The sequence below is a fragment of the Haemorhous mexicanus genome, chromosome 6, assembly GCF_027477595.1.
Source record: "Haemorhous mexicanus isolate bHaeMex1 chromosome 6, bHaeMex1.pri, whole genome shotgun sequence".
Taxonomy (NCBI): Eukaryota; Metazoa; Chordata; class Aves; order Passeriformes; family Fringillidae; genus Haemorhous; species Haemorhous mexicanus.
Window position 1 is genome coordinate 9331256 of NC_082346.1, and position 16590 is coordinate 9347845.

At 44.2% G+C, this 16590-nt stretch overlaps 1 protein-coding gene across 1 annotated transcript; it reads right to left on the reverse strand.

Annotated features, from left to right (window-relative positions):
• Positions 1-29: 29 nt before the first annotated feature.
• LOC132328504 (NADH-cytochrome b5 reductase 2) lies at positions 30-6868 on the reverse strand. Its single transcript, XM_059848400.1, has 9 exons — positions 6742-6868; positions 6443-6589; positions 5749-5821; positions 4600-4706; positions 3479-3608; positions 2674-2757; positions 2072-2157; positions 1418-1517; positions 30-471 (listed from the first exon to the last, which is right to left on the reverse strand). The coding sequence occupies exons 1-9, from the start codon at positions 6754-6756 to the stop codon at positions 299-301; spliced, it is 915 nt and encodes a 304-aa protein (XP_059704383.1). The 5' UTR covers positions 6757-6868; the 3' UTR covers positions 30-298.
• Between the last annotated feature and the right edge of the window lie 9722 nt (positions 6869-16590).

Consider the following 16590-nt stretch of genomic DNA (forward strand, 5'->3'; position numbering starts at 1 on the left):
TTGCTGACTGTGGAATGATTTAACAAAAATTCATGTGGATAACATTTCATCTTTATTTTTTTTCCCCTCAGAATTAATATTTTATACTAATTCCAAAGGTAAGACTAAGTAACTCACGCACAATTCAAGATGACTTCTCAGTATTAAAACACACAATGTAATTATGAAGTTATAAACCACAGAAATAACATCAAGGTGTTAAAAAACACATACACACAACTGCTGCACAGTTGCACATCAACTGTTCCTGTAGAAAAATATGCAGTAGTTCCAAAAAAAGTATCAGGTGACATCAGTGTTAGTAAGCAAATGTATTGCTCTTGGGATACCCAAGCTTGTCCAGGTTGGGCTGACAGGCAAACTGAATCATTGGTGGTGGCCCACACATGAGAATGAGGGTCTCACTGCCAGGGGGAGGCAGGTGGGCTTTCAGCATGTCTGCAGTGACAAAGCCAGAGCTGTACTTCCAGTCTGCAACAAAGAAATTAATTCAATTACTCTGAATCTCTGTACAGGCTGAAACCTCTTTAAACCTCATTAAGTAGCTAGAGAATCAAGTCAAGTTATGGCACCATCACTGCAAGCCAGGAAGGGTTAAATTTCTCACTCAGCTCAAACCTAGTGATCCCCTTCCACAGGGACAACAAGTAGGTAGATAACAATGATTTGGCTGATAAGACATGGAGGTCTTAAATCAATAAATTACAAAATTTAAGAGAAATGAGCAGGTAGGAATAAAAAGGAAGAGTGAAGCAGCTTTTCCAGTGAAGTGGGGTCACCCAGTGGCAGGAAGAGGTATTGAGACCTTTTTTCTTTTTTTTTTTTTTTTTGAGATGGAGTGGTCAGGTGACAAAATTTAATGTCAACAAAAGCCCTGCCATGTCATTTAGTGACAAGAGAAAACAAATTAAAAGAGGAAAGAAATGCTAAATTATTTCAAGCAGTAGTATTGTTGAATGCATCTGCCATTTGAAGTGAGCCAAGAAGGAAAATGATGCTTAATCCATACACATGGCAGCCCTGTTTCACCAGAATCTCATCTGGTGCTGCTGCAAAACCAAGATGTGCAGATAATATTTACAGGTATTAAACAATTAAGTGCCAACAACATGCTAACATAACCTGATTTGGGAGATAGCCCAAAACAGAGCTGAACTTTTGATGGAAACTCCAAAAACTGGAATACATGAAAAGATGCACTGAGTAACACACCTGACCCAGATGAGGTTAATTATGAGCTCCCACTTTTTGAGGCCCACCTGGCTTAGATCCCTTTTTAAAACAGGGTGTGGGGTAAGGTTTGTTTCTGAGGAGTTTCAAAGTGTAAGACAAGAACACTTGACATGACTCTGCTGTCCCCTTGAGCACGAGTGAAGTTCTGACAGGGATAAGCAAAGGCATTTCCATGTGTCCCTACCTTTTGGAGGTCTGTCCAGGGTGTACCACAACACAAACTGCTCAGGATGCCTGTTGGCAATGTCTTCTAGCTCAGCTCTCAGCAATATATCATTTTCTGTCTGCAAAATGAGTGCTGATTAGCTCCAAACCATCCCAGGACCCCTCTGCGGGGAGCTCATCTGCCATTCACAACAAATGCAATGATAAAAACTATGTAAATCAAGAAAGTAATTGATATTTTGCCCCTTCCATGATAGTTATTATCATTAAAGGCTTCTGTAAAGAACAACAAATTGTGAGACTTAGCAGCCACCTAAACACAGTCCTAAAGATGGCAATTAGAACAACTTTTTAATCCAGGCTAAAATCACAACGAGCTGGATTTGTCCCTGACCCTGGCAAATGTCCATGGGACCAGCATGGTGAAGGTTAGCTGTACAAAAAGATTAGTGGAAACAAATCCTGTTTCCTTGAAATCAGTGAAGGACTAAGATGAGCAGAGGGATCAGGATCTGGTTGCCGTATTTACTCCCTAATGCAGGAATTCAGTGAAACTATGAGGAGACAGCTAAGTGTGAAAGAGTATGAAACATGGGCCATCAGTTTAAAAAGCTCAGAGGCCAGCAAAACCAAGTAGGCTATTAAAGAAGAACAGATGGGTCAGAACACTCACCTGATTAGCAAAAAGGAGATAACATTTTGTGGAGTCCTTAGGATCACTTGTGATCTGACGGATCAGCTGCAACATGGGAGTTATTCCTGTTAAAAACCAAAATGGCTAAAGTGGGTATTTCTTTCCACGGCTACAGTTTCACTGTTAATGCTGCCTCCCTTCAGTCTTCAATGGTATCTCAGTCTGCACAGGGCTAAACATCTCTGGATTTCTAATCCACAGGGAATGCAGAGATTGGGGGTTTCTATTATGACAAACAGTTCCAGAACAAACCCACAATTCTTCTAAGCAGGGCTTTTCTCTTCAGGATTCTCCATCACATAATTTTACCCCTCAAGACATTCTCTTAAAATTCTTTTTGCCACTGATGAAGTGAGTTCTCTGAGATCACAAGGTAAATTAGGATTCAAAGCCTCAGGCTGCCACTCCCCAGGACTGAGCTCAAACCACTGGGATGCCTCAGTGTTGCCACCATGAAAAGAAATTAATGAAAAGAAATGTAGGTGTGAATACTCTGCTACTAAAGTACAGTGGTAGTTCTCACATATATCCAAAAAACATTTTCATTCTCTAGACAACCCACATGATGGGATTAGTTTTACCTGTTCCTCCAGCTATCATCCCAAGGTGCTTTGCAAACATTTTTTCTGCTTTAGACTTCTTATTAGGCTTGATTAGAAAGGTACCTAGAAGAAATATTCCAAACCTATAGGTACATTAGCTTCCAAACAAACATGGACACAAATTCCATGGTAATAAATTACCGCAGGTGATCAATAATTTAAAAAAATTCTGGAAATCCCTCCCTTCTGCTATGACAGAGTCACCAGGAGAGAGGTCAGCATCCAGAGAAGTGCTGAGCATTCTGAAGTGAGACTTAAGTGCACAGCCCCTCTCAATCAAGAGCAGTGCAAAATCTTTCACTTGTATCCTACAAGAGGATTACTTCTCTGAGCTTCTTTCCTCACAGTCAACTCAAACCTGGTTTTAATTATGAAATGGAGCCAGCTCTCAGTTAGCTGGTTATTCAGTAACAGCACTGAGATTCTCAGAGGACATTTTAAGCCACAATCTCACTTGCTTAAGAAGCATCTGGAGCATCTCCCTCCATATGAATAGCTGAGGTATTTTATTTCCAGTGCACACTTCTCAGTCATATAATGCAATAGCAATTTTTTTCAGATTTATAGTCCCAGGAGTGAGACACTCATCAGTTATTCCATACACAAAGTACTCTTTACCATCACAGCAACTCTGACAGGCTCATGGTCAAGTCTAGGAATGGTGGTTTTTCCTCTTTTCCACTTAAAAAAACCCAAAAATTCTCTACAGCTGTCAAGTTTTATGAAATACCTCTGAAAATAACCAATACCTCCCTTTTGCTCTCCCACCTTTCTGTCACAGTACCTGTCCCCTTATAGACCAGGAGTCCATTTGGCCCTCTGAAATCAATGGTATCTCCAATCTTCATGTTATCTAGATACTGGGACATCTTCCCACCTTCTGGAAACTTGGGGTTCACATTTTTGTGGTAGACCTGTAAGAACAATTATTTGCACATTATCAACCACTAACTTTCCTACAGACACTACTTTCAGAACACAATTCCGCAGGTCTGAAATTCAACACCTGAGAAATAAATCCAGGCAATTATTTGCTCTCAGTTATCTTTGAGCCTTGCAACAGGAAAACAGGAAGCAGCCAAAATAAGTAAAATGTGCTATTGGGCACATGTCCCTCTGCTACCTGCAAACAGCCAGGATAACAGGGATGGGTGGCAGGCAGATTATGTACTGCTGCCCTCATATTTCACTATTGCCTTATGTCACCCTATTTTTGTAGCTGTTCCTTCTGAAAACAGCATTGCTGCATCTTTTCCTTCTAAACCTTTCCTAGTCACACAACAGCTTTTTTAGCTTTCAAAGCATGTAAGAAGCATTAAGCAGCTCATAACAATTTACCACCCTTGTAACACAAAGAATAGAACATGCAAAAAGTAATTTTAAAAAAGCCTGGATTTTTGCCTAAGGACAACCTATATCATAGCAAAGGATTAGGAAATACAGAAGTCCTGGGATCAGATAATCCTGCATGCCCTAGCTTAAAGGATTTCCCTTGTGTGACTTGTTTTCTGCTCAGAGCTGTTTGCATTAAGCAGTAGCAGCAGCACAGGCATCTAGAGGGAGAGAGATCAGTATCCATGCATTGCTAAGTAAAAGATATTAGGGAAATTCCTAAAGTATTGACAGGGAAGTGATTCTCTCCTCCCTGTACTCTTCCTCTGCCATCCTGCACTGCCACACAGCAGATACACAGGATATAACTTACAATTCAAGGGCAATGAGTTGTTTGCCATGCAGTCACCCTATCTGAAAAACATGAGATTTGATGAAAATAAATTTAATAAAAGTTGAATGAAGGACAATGAAATTTGATTACTAAATCAAAACAAACTATTTCACTAAAATGAAGTGCTTGTCCTCCTTCCAGTTAGCAACTTATCTCTATTAAAGGAAACCAAAATTTACCTTTATAATTAAATCAACATAACCTTTTGCTTCATCACTGGAAACAGGGGTATAGGCTCGAACCACCAGATTCCCATCGATTTTTGCAGAAAGGTAAACATGCTGGCCTGGAGAGAAAGATAATCAGATTGTAATTCTTTTTCATCCCTGGAGGACAAGAGAGAAAGGCAGGTATTGTAAGCTGCTTGTGTGTAACCTGCATGTGTAACACATGCAACGACAGAGGAAATCTTTGCCAATAAATGCTGCATGAAACATTCAGTTTCTTCTCTTTTTTAAGCACAAAGCAGGCATCTCCCAGGAAGCAATACAGTTTCAGAATCTTGTTCCTAAATTCTTAAGAATGAATCTGGATAAACACATGCACTGCAGAACACATCTCAGCTGGTTTACCATTTGTCTAGTTAATTCCATTACTCTTTCCCACACCAGCCAGAAGAGAGTTTGGAGAAAAACAGGCAGCATGCAAGGACATGCTCAGAGCATGAAATGGGATGACCCTGACACTGCCATACAGCTCAGAGAACTGCCAAACAGTGCAGAACAAACAGAAACATATCTGCAGATCAGAGAGAGACTTTCTCCTGCACAGATTTTCACTGATTCAAGGTCCAAGGTTCAGTGCTATCAGTGTTCCAAGGCACAGGAAAGAAGTGCTGAAGTCTGTGCTACAGAACTCCAGATAAAGTTGCATGGAAATGTGTGTAATTCAAAGGTAAGTGCATGCACAGGAAAGGCTCACTCCCAGGCAGCAGAGTCGTCCCCCTTCTCCTTTACAAGTGTGACTGTATTTGCCAAAAAGCATGAGGACAATTGCCAATAGACTGAGGGGACCAGATGGAAGTAGAATGCAAATAAGAAATATGAAAAAGCCACTCTTGCTTATATCCTGATTGGTAATACATTCCATCAGTGAGTTGGAATTTGTTCAGTTTCACTGCTCCATTTCTAACCTACACCACACAAGTGGACAAAGCACCCACAAAACATCAGAAATACAACCCCTCTGGGAAACCTGACATTTCTCTCTGAGACAGCAGCATTCAGATGCAGCTTTCAACTCCTTGCTTTGCTGAGCCTTAAATTCACAGTCAGAAGTCCAAGAACTGTGAGAAACCAGAAATACAAGTAACTGTTTACAGTACTTACCTACAGGTAATCCTAATATGTGATTCGTTGAGGGTAGCCCGAATCTGAATTTCTTAGTATCATGACTGATTTCCTAAAAAACCAAAGTTCGAATGAGGTCATACTTTGAATTTCAAACTCTACTCAACACAATATACTTCAGCAAGCCTGCTCTTTGTTAGCATGCAAGCCAAATGCTGGGAAAGGACACAGAAAACGGCTTTGAAAAACAAAGCTGAAATAACCAGGAGTTCCAGAAGCAGTCTTCTCCTCTTTACTTCCACAAGGAGTGACTTTTGCTTGCCTGCACAATCCCTACAGCATCTTTACATTGATAAAACCAAGAAACCCTGTGCTCAAGGCCAGTGAGCACATTGCAGGCTTGTAGACAAAGATCAGGCAACACAGCCGAGCAGTAGCTCCGGCTGCCGAGCTTGCTTCTCATGGTGCAGCCAAGAGAGGAACCGAGGGAGGAACACAGCCAGCATGCAAACATGCTAAGCACCGGGAAACATGCCATAAAGGCTTTTACACACCCTGCTCTACCCTGGGGGCATCGCAGCGTGGCTGCGGGGGGCACAGCCATACTTGGACGGCTCCGTGCCCAGCTATGGGTATTCGATCCCTGCGATAGCCCACGGCCAAGAGCCTCCCAGGCTAGCGCACCTACTGCCCTCAGACCCTCGATGCCCCATGTTCCCAGAGCCCCGGACACCTCCTTGTCCAGCAGCCGCAGCGGGTACTTGGCCAGCGGGTCCTGCAGGGTGATGAGGCCGCTCGGCCTCCGCGCCGTCCCTCGGAGCAGCAGCAGCAGCAGCGCCGACGCCGCCACAACGGCCACGGCGACGGCCACAGGCGCTCCCTGGCAGGAGAAGAAGAGGCGGTGAGGTCACGGCGGCCGTGAGGGCACGGCACGGCCATGGCCATGGTCATGGTCATGGTCCCGGTCCCGGTCCCGGTCCCGGCCCCGGTCCCGGCCCCGGTCCCGGCCCCGGTCCTGGCCAGAGCCCTCACCGCAAACGCCTCCATGGCGGCTTCGCCCACAGCTCCCGCCGCACCGGCCGCGCAGACCCCGCCTCGTAGTTCCTCCCCGGGTTCCTCCTCCCGGTTCCTCTTCGAGTCCCGCCTCCCGGTTCCTCCTCCCGGTCCCGCCTGGGGCAGGGCGGGGCTGGCCCCGGGCACTACGGGAGCCGCGTTCCGCTGGGCGGGTCGGGCTGCCCCCGGGGTCCGAGATCTTGGTTTCACAGAATCGATGAGGTTGGGAAAGACCTCTGAGAGCACCGAAGCCAAAGTGTGACCGGACACCACCGTGTCAACCAGCCTGTGGCACTGAGTGCCGTGTCCAGCCTTTCCTTACACACCTCCGGGGACAGTGACCCCGCGGGCAGCCCCTTCCAATGCTTCACCATTCTTTCTGCCAAGAAATAGAAAAGGAGGGCCACAAAGTCGAACTGGTCAGTTCAGATGAAGAAGTAGCAGTATTTCTGTGCACCCAACGCGTGGCAATTACTAGATTCCTAAATGAGAAATAAAGCTGCCCTCGTGCCGCTTCTGGAAAAGTGCAAGGGAAATAAAGTAAGGGTAAAAGAAAACAGGGAAGATCCAATTAGAATGGGACTGTCGTGTCCTTTTGGGCAGACCCACAGTGGGAACAGGGTCAGGAAAGGCTCGGGATGTGTTACCCCCACAGGCAGAGAAACACAGAGGGCAGGACTTCATCAGGACACCATTCCAGAGCTAACCAGAATCACCTACGGTCACAGAGCCTCACCTAAAAACTAAAATAGAATCCCATTCCATGAACTCCATTGAAAAATTTTTTTTTATTATTTTTTAGTTGTGTTTGGGTTTGGTTTTTTTTAATACAGATTTCATTTGCATCAGAAAACAGTTCACATTGCTGCTACAAGGTGCTGGCACCTTACAAGAGACTAAAAAGTTGCCGCAAACAAAAGCAAAACTAGGCTCCTTGTAAAATCATGCTAGGAGAAATACAAAAGGTCAACAACAAGCAGCCAAGCAAAAAGTTAGTGCCATAACAATCAAATCAAAAGCAGACATTTTAAGATAGAATTTAAGACAGGAATTTTCATAAGAGATACCAATTTATCACTGCATTCAATATCATCACAGCTGACATCACCTGTAGTTCTTCCCACACAATTTTTGCTATTCTGAACACATCCACTTGAAATCCTTGTCTTAAATTAAGAAATAGATAAAAGTCACTATGGTCCTGTTAAGCAAAACAGAATAGCAGCCAAGAGATAATCCACATCTGCTCCCAGCATAAATTGATACAATCAGCTAATGGCAACTTCCACCATAACCAAACATTAACAGGCATCCATGATAAAAATTTATAAAGGTTATTTTCCCTCCATTTCTCTCTAAAGATCTCTTCAGAGAGCTTGGCAAAGATAGAGCACACATACTCTATCAATAATGTAACACAGCTGTTAATTTGAATCACTGAATCTCAATTTGCCTATAATCCTTCCACTGTTAAGTATTTTCATAGCTTCACAAAAAAACCTCAAGATTTTGTGGGCTTTTGCCTCAAACTTCACGGTGAAGAGAAGAAAGTGGTGAAATATTGGAGAATAAAATCAGTGAGATTATTGTTTCCCCAGCTATAGAATAAAATTGAAAGTTTAAAAAAAAACTAAAGAACCAAAGTTCAAAACTAATATAATAAATAAAGGAGGGTTACTGGCATCAAATGCTTGTATGGGAAAAACTCTCTAAATATTTTTGCCATTAATATGAACAAAAACTAAGTGAGATATCTTACCTTCTAGTTATTATCTGGATCACTGAGTCAAAGGAGGATTATTTTTTTGCTACCTGTTGTACTATCCTACTAATCTAGTTTTAAACACTACAGCTGAGAGCAGAAGGGTCTGCAAAGCTAATTGGAGCCTGTCACCACAGATTTCTGCATAAGCAGCCTTTTGGCCATTAAACAAACTGCTAGTTACAAGTTAATGCATAGATTAATTAGGATAGCTATCAGTTCTTGCATCCTCCCATGGCCTGTAACACCTGTTTTTTCAAACACTTTTGTTTAAACACCAAACAATTTGTAAAACCAGAAACTCTGTTAAAAATATCTTGCAGTATTTTTACAGACTCTAGCACTACATTCAAGGACATGCTTGGCTCATGTGGCTTATTTTCCCTTCTAAAATGAATTAACAGAGTGTCAGCAGGCTGCAGGAAACTTGTGGCTGCTCCAATACACGTCAAAAGCCAAAGTCTCAGTTCAGGTAAATCAGCAGTAAATTCCCCAGGGTAAGTATCATCTACTCTGGAATCTGTTTATTAGTCCAAGAAACCTGCATGCTCCCACCAAATTTTGTTTTCAATGACATTTGTGCTTTGGGAATGTTTTGCAATGGGATCCATCAGAACTGTTCTTTTGGCAGTCACACAATGAAAATGGGGAGCTCTAAAAAAGAAGAAGAATTAAACAGAGTAAACTCTGCAAAGATCATCAATCAAGACAGGCTGTAAACTTGTCAAAGTGTACTCAGCTGCAACCACATGTCAGTTCCTGCTCCTTTACTTCCTCCCAATCCTGAGAAATGAAGCTGCAAAGCCACAGCAAGGAAAACACAGCAAGGATCCACACATGAAATGCAGTAGAGAGTGGAATAATAATAATAATAATACAACTGGAAGAAATAAGATTTTCAGAAGTTACTGCTGATTTAAGTTTGTTTCTTTTTTGGGCATTCAGCTGGGGATATTTTAAACAGACAAGATCTCAGGGAGTGCTGGACACCCAAATATAAAAGCAGCACCCTGGAAAAGACCTCAAATTAATCATCTAACAATAGCAAAAGGATTAATTTAATGACGGAGTCGACAGGAGACAAGCACATCCGATGATGATCAACAAGTCTCAGTTTATTGATTTAACATGCGTGTTCTTATAACAATGATAATAAGGCTCATACATATTGCAAAACTAAAGCTCACTATTGGTTCGCCATAAAAGGTCAGCTCCACCTTTGCTACCACTTACTCAGGATGCCTATGTTTTCTCCCCTCACTAGCTAGTCTCTGCTTCTGCATCCCGTTATCGTATAACTTCTTACTCAAGGATACTGTGGCCTTGCCCAAGGCCTTCTGCTAAAGGCCTATTGTTTTACCAGCTATATTTTATCATGCCCCTTCTCTTCAAGCCACGTCTCCACAAAACTCTCCACACTTCCCCTGTTTTCTTTTTGAGCAAGAAGGTTTGTCTGCCAGGTTTTTTCTATCATTCGACTGACCATATTCTGAATGCAATTAAAAGTACAAGGCAAAATAAGCAAAAGCATCAAAACCACGCCCAGTATCCCTATGGCATGTGTTACAAGGTTCCTTAGCCATGGTCCAAGTCCCAAGCTTTTAAGCCATTTGTCAATTCCTAGTCCTTCCTCTTCTTTGAGACTGTGAAGTCCCTGTTGTAATTCTTTTATTTTAGCATGAATTGATGCAGAGTGGTCGGACAAATTCATGCAACACATACCTTCAAATTCTTCACATCCATGCCCATGTGCTAAAAGCAAAAAGTCTATAGCGGCCCTATTTTGTAAAACAGCATGATTAACACTTTGCACATCTGCAGTTAGCATATCTAGAATTTCTGACGTCTTATTCAACTCATCCTTGGCCCAACACCCCAATTGCTTTGCTAAGTTCATAGCTTTATTTGCAGCTCCTCCTGGCAAGATAGTTGAAACTATCACTTGTTTTAACTCACTCCAAAACTGTGGGATTCCTATCTGATTGCAGTCTAGGTCGTGCAAGCTGCGTCTCTGCCTGCTTGAATTTCGGCTCAATTGCATCAATAGAGACACATTGGGGTGAAACAATGACAATTTTCCCAAATAGCAAGGTCCTCCCTGTGGTTTGGCTGGTATACCATTCCAAGCTCTGTCTCCACAAGTTAAAAATATCCCTGTGGGTAATTTCTTCGGGGCAGTGATATTACTGCCGTTGCATCGGCTATAAAGCTGCTTATGCACTATACCTGATTCCAGGGATGAATCTAGGGTATCCCATTTCCCTCTATTCTGATTAAGATCCTGGGAGTCTAAGGGCTCAAAACTGATCCAATTCTTCATCGGGATCCCCTTTAATGGGCCATACTACAGAATGCTGTGTTAAGGGCACCAACTTTCTACACCTTGCAGATGCAATATAGGACCTACTTTGAGCTTTAACCCTTTTTACAATATGATTTAATTCCCACCGATAATAAGCCAAAATCTTTTGTTCAGGTGTTTCAAAAAGATTTAAAGCCGAACCTATGTCCAATCCTGTTTGTTCCCTCAGCTCCCTTTGCCAGCTATCAAAACGATGGTCATACCAGCACGTACCGCAGCGCAATTGCTGGATCAAGGACTGCTCTATCCAAAAGGTCTTACAGCAGCCCCCACAATACAATGCCACCCAAGCAGCACAACATGAACAATTACAATCAAGACAGTTCTGGCCCGCTGGGCCCCTTATGTAAAAAGATGACAGCGATTCAATAGTTTCAGTCAGCTCCTTAGTAGTTTGGCAGTGTGTCACGGCCCTGTCGATTGCCTTCGAGTGTCCCTTCAGCTGTATCAGTAGTGGCCGTAGGATCACTGGCAGCTTCTCCTCTAGTTGCTTCTTGTCCACTTCTGTCAGATTGCCCACCAACCGCTGCATTAAGAACAGGTTTAGTCCACTTTGCGGGTACCCACACAGCTCCTGCAGGGGTAGAAACACAAAGATATCCCCTTCCCCAAAACAGGACCTTAGCAGGATCCTTCCACAACCCTGTCTTGGGGTCCCTGTATCTTACCCATACTTCTTTTTCCTGCTCAGTAACCTCACTTGACTTGCAATGCAGTTCTGCTCGGGGTTGTCCTGCGTCCCCAAATACACACAAATGATTGATCACAAACAAACTTTTTAACAACCTTGCCTGGGGGTCAGTCACCCTTTCATGTTTGGCTAAATACCTTTTCAGGGTACCATTAGCCCTTTCAATAATAGCTTGTCCTGTCAGGGAATTTGGGATGCCTGTAATATGTTCAATCCCCCAATTCTTTAAAAATTTCTCTATCCTCTGACTGATATAAGCAGGACCATTATCCATCTTAATTCTTTTTGGCGTCCCCATTACTGCAAAACAACTGTACAAATGTCTTTCCACGTGTATTGCTTTTTCTCCTGTCTGTGCTGTTGCCCAAATATATTTGCTGTAGGTATCAATAGACACATGCACATATTTTAGCCTACCAAAACTGGAGACATGCGTAACATCCATTTGCCATAACTTATTTGATTGCAAGCCTCGCGGGTTTACTCCCATGCCTAGACCACCACCCCCATTGTGGTGGCTGCAAATTGGACAGGCCCTAACAATAGCTTTTGCTTCCGCCAGTGTCACCCTGAATTCTCGAGTTAGGCCCTTTGCATTTTGGTGAAACATTGAGTGAGCTTCCTTTGCTAGCTGTTGACTTGACATGGGCGTGCTCTGCACCACAGCAACCAATCTATCTGCTCTATCGTTCCCTTCCCCTAGACCAACATTCCACTTGTGGCTTCTAACATGAATCACAGCATAAGCGTGCTCCCTTGATCTTGTGGCCTTTTTTAGCTGTACTAGCAATTCGTACAGTCTCTGATTTTGTACCTCCTTTATGGAGGAATCTTCAATTCTAGCTACAACCCCAGCAACATACAAAGAGTCTGTAACAATATTCAGTGGTCCTTTAAGCTGTGATATTGCCCATACTACTGCCAAAAGTTCCATAGTCTGTAAACTGTCCACTGCCTCTGCCTGTAAGATCTGATGTTTCCATGATCCTTTCTCCTGCCAAGTTATTGCAGCAGTTCTTGACTTCCTGCCAGCATCTGTAAATGCAGTAATAGCACCTGCAATAGGGGAACTTTCTCACTTCGGGCGAGTAATCCAGTCCCATTCCCCTATCCACTGAACCGGAGCCGGTCGAAGCTTTCCTGTTTCAATAGGACAGCATGCACCTAAAAGTGCCTCCTGTAGTTCTTCCGAATTGTTCAGGTACCAGTCTAAGGTATCTTTTTTCATTGGTATCCTGATTACTGCTGGTTCAGTTCCCGCTACTTGTAACATTCTCTCCCTGCCTTTCTTTATTAAGTCTGCTAACATTTTGATTTTTTGAAAAAGAGTTTTACTCTGTTGTAACGCAGGGGAAATCCATTCCAATACCCTTATCTCCCCTGTTTTCTTTTGCAACTGAGATAGTGCACTGAGAAGGTATTTGGGACCGTTCCAAATGGTTAAGTCTGTTCCCAACTCTGGATCACGCCGATGGACCTGTCCTTGGGTAACACAGTCCATTATTTGCTGAAGGGTGTTTTCCTGTTCTGGAGTAGCAGGGATTGAACACGTCGGGTCTGTACCCTTAAGAAGCGGACGTATTTCATCCAATAATTCGTTCGGTATCCCAACAATTGGCTTTAACCACTGAAGATCACCCAATAGTTTCTGAGCCTCATTCAAAGTTGTAAGCTTTGTCTGCAGCTGCAACTTTTGGGGTTTAACTATCTGTTCGGACATGGACCATCCCAAGTATTTCCATGGAGCCGTTGTCTGAATTTTCTCAGGGGCTATAACAAGAGAGTACTGTGCTAGTGTTTCCCGTATTTCCCGAATTTGCTGTTCTGTGAAAGGTGTAGGTTGGGCAAAGAGTATATCATCCATATAGTGATAAATTACTGTGCTCGGCCACTGTTTCCTTAAAGGTTGTAATGCAGAGTCAACATAGATTTGACATAAGCTAGGGCTATTGCGCATTCCCTGTGGCAATACTGTCCACTCAAAACTTTGATCAGGCCCTTCCCTATTAATGGCAGGTAGCGTAAATGCAAATCGCCTCATGTCCTGTGGATGAAGTGCTATAGTGAAAAAACAATCCTTTAAGTCAATAATTAGTAGTGGCCAATCCTTTGGAATCATTGCAGGGTTAGGTAATTCTGGCTGTAATGCACCCATAGGTTCCATTTGATCATTAACAGCCCGCAAATCGTGGAACAGTCTATACTTCCCAGATTTCTTCTTTATCACAAAAATTGGAGTATTCCAGGGACTAGTAGATAGCCGCAGGTGTCCCTGCTCAAGTTGTTCCGTTACCAATTGATGAGCATGTTGAAGACTTCCCTCTTTTAAAGGCCATTGCTTAACCCATACCGGGGTGTTAATTGTCCAGGTAATGGGAATCGGGAAAGTCCAAGCAATGGCTATTACCCCAAAGGGTGTTCTTTAGTTAAGACCACTCCCAACTGAGCCAGGATGTCCCGCCCTATGAGGCACTTGCACGGTAGGCAGCAATTGCACATTGAAAAAATAGCTGTTAGCTGTTTTCCATCTATGTGAACCCGGAGAGAAGGAGAACGACTCGCCAGGGTTAAACCTCCAATCCCGATCACTGTGGTGGCTGCTGGTTGCAAGGGCCAGTGTTGAGGCCAACAACTAGTGCTGATAATGCTAGAGTCCGCTCCAGTGTCTAACAAGCCTGAGAATGACCTTTTCTGTCCTTGAAATTCCACTTCCACTCCTTTCCTGGGTCTCTCAGAAAGATTCAGAGTCAGCAAGGTGAGACCTCCAGTGGACCCAAAACTCTTTTCACCCCTCTCTTGTCCTTTTATTGTTTGTAATCCCTTAGTCATTTGCTCCAGTGGCACCAATTGAGCAATTCTCTGTCCTTTATTAATTTGGAGTGGTGGGAAAGGTGTATGCACCATAACCATAATTTCTCCTGTATAATCCACATCAATGACGCCAGGTAAAACAAATAATCCAAGCATAGACACAGATGATCTCCCTAAGAGCAAAGCACCCACCGTTCGACCCTGTATAACAACAGGTCCCTGAATCCCCGTCGGGATTTTTTGTGGGTGTGGAGTCATCAGCGTAACCTCTACTGCCACTGCCACGTCCAGGCCGAGGCTTCCTGTGGTGGCGGGTTGGAGACAGGGGAGGTTGGTAGTGCTGCAGCGACGCCTTGTGTCGGAGCGCGGCCACTGCAATTCGCGCTCCTGGAGGAGTTTCCCGACTTCCGCCGACAAGCCCCTGTATTGTGTGTATTCGAGCGGCATTTCTGGCACCAGATCCCTGTTGCTCGGCATTCCCGACGCATGTGACCCATGCCTCCGCATCGGTAATATCTCATCCGATTTCCTGTCGGAGCCGGGGTAAGTGCAGCTGACGCTTGAAGGGGTGCAAGGGCAGCCAACACCTGATTCTGAGAAGCCTTTGCTTGTTCTTGTAACCCTAATCCCAGCTGATTGATAGCATCTACCAAACAGGCTTGTGATCCTACCGGCATCTGTGCCATTCTTTCTAGTGCTTCTTCTATGGTCCAGTTTGCACCTAGTGTATTAATTACACTCCTTGTAGCTGAATTACAATTCTGAAGAGCACATTGTTTCAACAAAGCCCTTCTCATATACTCGGGTACCCCTGCCTTCTCAATCGCAGCAGCAGCTTTATCTATAAATGAACCGAACGATTCCTCCCGGCCCTGCTTAATTCCCATATACATGTGTACTCCTCCTGGTTCCTTCACTCTATCTATTGCTAATCTAACCAACCTCATTGCCTCTCGGCACTTGTCCAGTCCAATCAGAGCCTGTGCTTCAGTGCGAAGAAATGCTCCTAAACCCATAAGCTCATCCACAGTCACCCCATGGCGAGGGTCTCCTGGCTGCCGCTGTATCGCTACACACTCATTAACAAGCGCCTGCCAATGTGCATTAAATAAAAGTTGTTGATGCTGAGTGAAAATCAACTTCACTATCCCTCTGCAATCAGCAGGTAAAAGTACCTGAGTATTCCAAACATAATCCAACATCTGTCTCGCTGGTTCACTAGTTACCCCAAACTGACTAACAGTAGATCGCAATTGTGATAGCAATTTCCAATCAAGAGCAGCGATTGTTGCTAGTAATCCTCCACCAGCCTGTGCCTGGAAGGTCACCGGGCATGCTAGCTGGGTTGCTGCACTAACTGCACTGTCATCCCCTCTCTCCAAGCCATCTTTCGCCAGCGCAGCCCAAGCCTCCCTTTGCTCCCTGGCAATGGCCTCTGCTAGGTCGCTTTCCGCCCCAGGGATTGGCTCATTACTCTGCGGGAATTCAGCAGTGGGTGTCCTCGGCCGTGGCCCCTGCTCTTCGGGAGGTGCAGAAGGCTCACAAGCAACCTCAGGACCGGCTCTGGTAGAAGGCGATGGTGGAGGTGGCAGGACCACCTTTGTGAACACAGGGGGTAAAGGAGTGGTCTGATTCTGATCACTCCCATAACTCCTATTCTTGGTATGAGCGGCAGATGCCTGTTCAGCTGCTTTCTTTTCTGCCTGATGCTGCAGAAGCTCATTGTGTACCACCCTCCAAAGCTTTCCCAACTTTCTAGCCGTCTTATCGTCCTCTAATGTAGCCTCCCATAATAAATCCCCAAATTTGCGCCACTGTCAACTCATGTACAGTACGAGGATTTGCAAAAACTCCCTTGGCATACCCGTATGCTAAAAGCCCCGGTAACTCCTTTTGTAAATCTATCCCCTTAACCTGTCGCTTTTGTAAAAAAGCGGTAAATAAATCATATGCTGCTTGCCTTTCCATACCTAATTCGTCAGCGCTGTTGCAGCCCCTCAAGGTCTCGGCAGCACATATCGGCCAGGCTCGTCTGTACGGACACCCAGGGCACGGCGCGTCTTAACTCTTCTTTTTCGCGCATTTTTGCCGTCCCGGCTGCTTCGGGACCCGACCCGGTCGTCGCTCGTCCGTGGTGTCTGGCAAGGATCACGTCGTAGGGGTCACCATTTGACGGAGTCGATGGGAGACAAGCACATCCGA

Coding starts and splice junctions, on each gene's coding strand:
- LOC132328504 (XM_059848400.1), bottom strand. Junction 2,158..2,673: donor GATGATAGCTGGAGGAACAG/GTAAAACTAATC, acceptor GGTTTTTAACAG/GAATAACTCCCATGTTGCAG. Junction 1,518..2,071: donor ATCTCCTTTTTGCTAATCAG/GTGAGTGTTCTG, acceptor CTCATTTTGCAG/ACAGAAAATGATATATTGCT.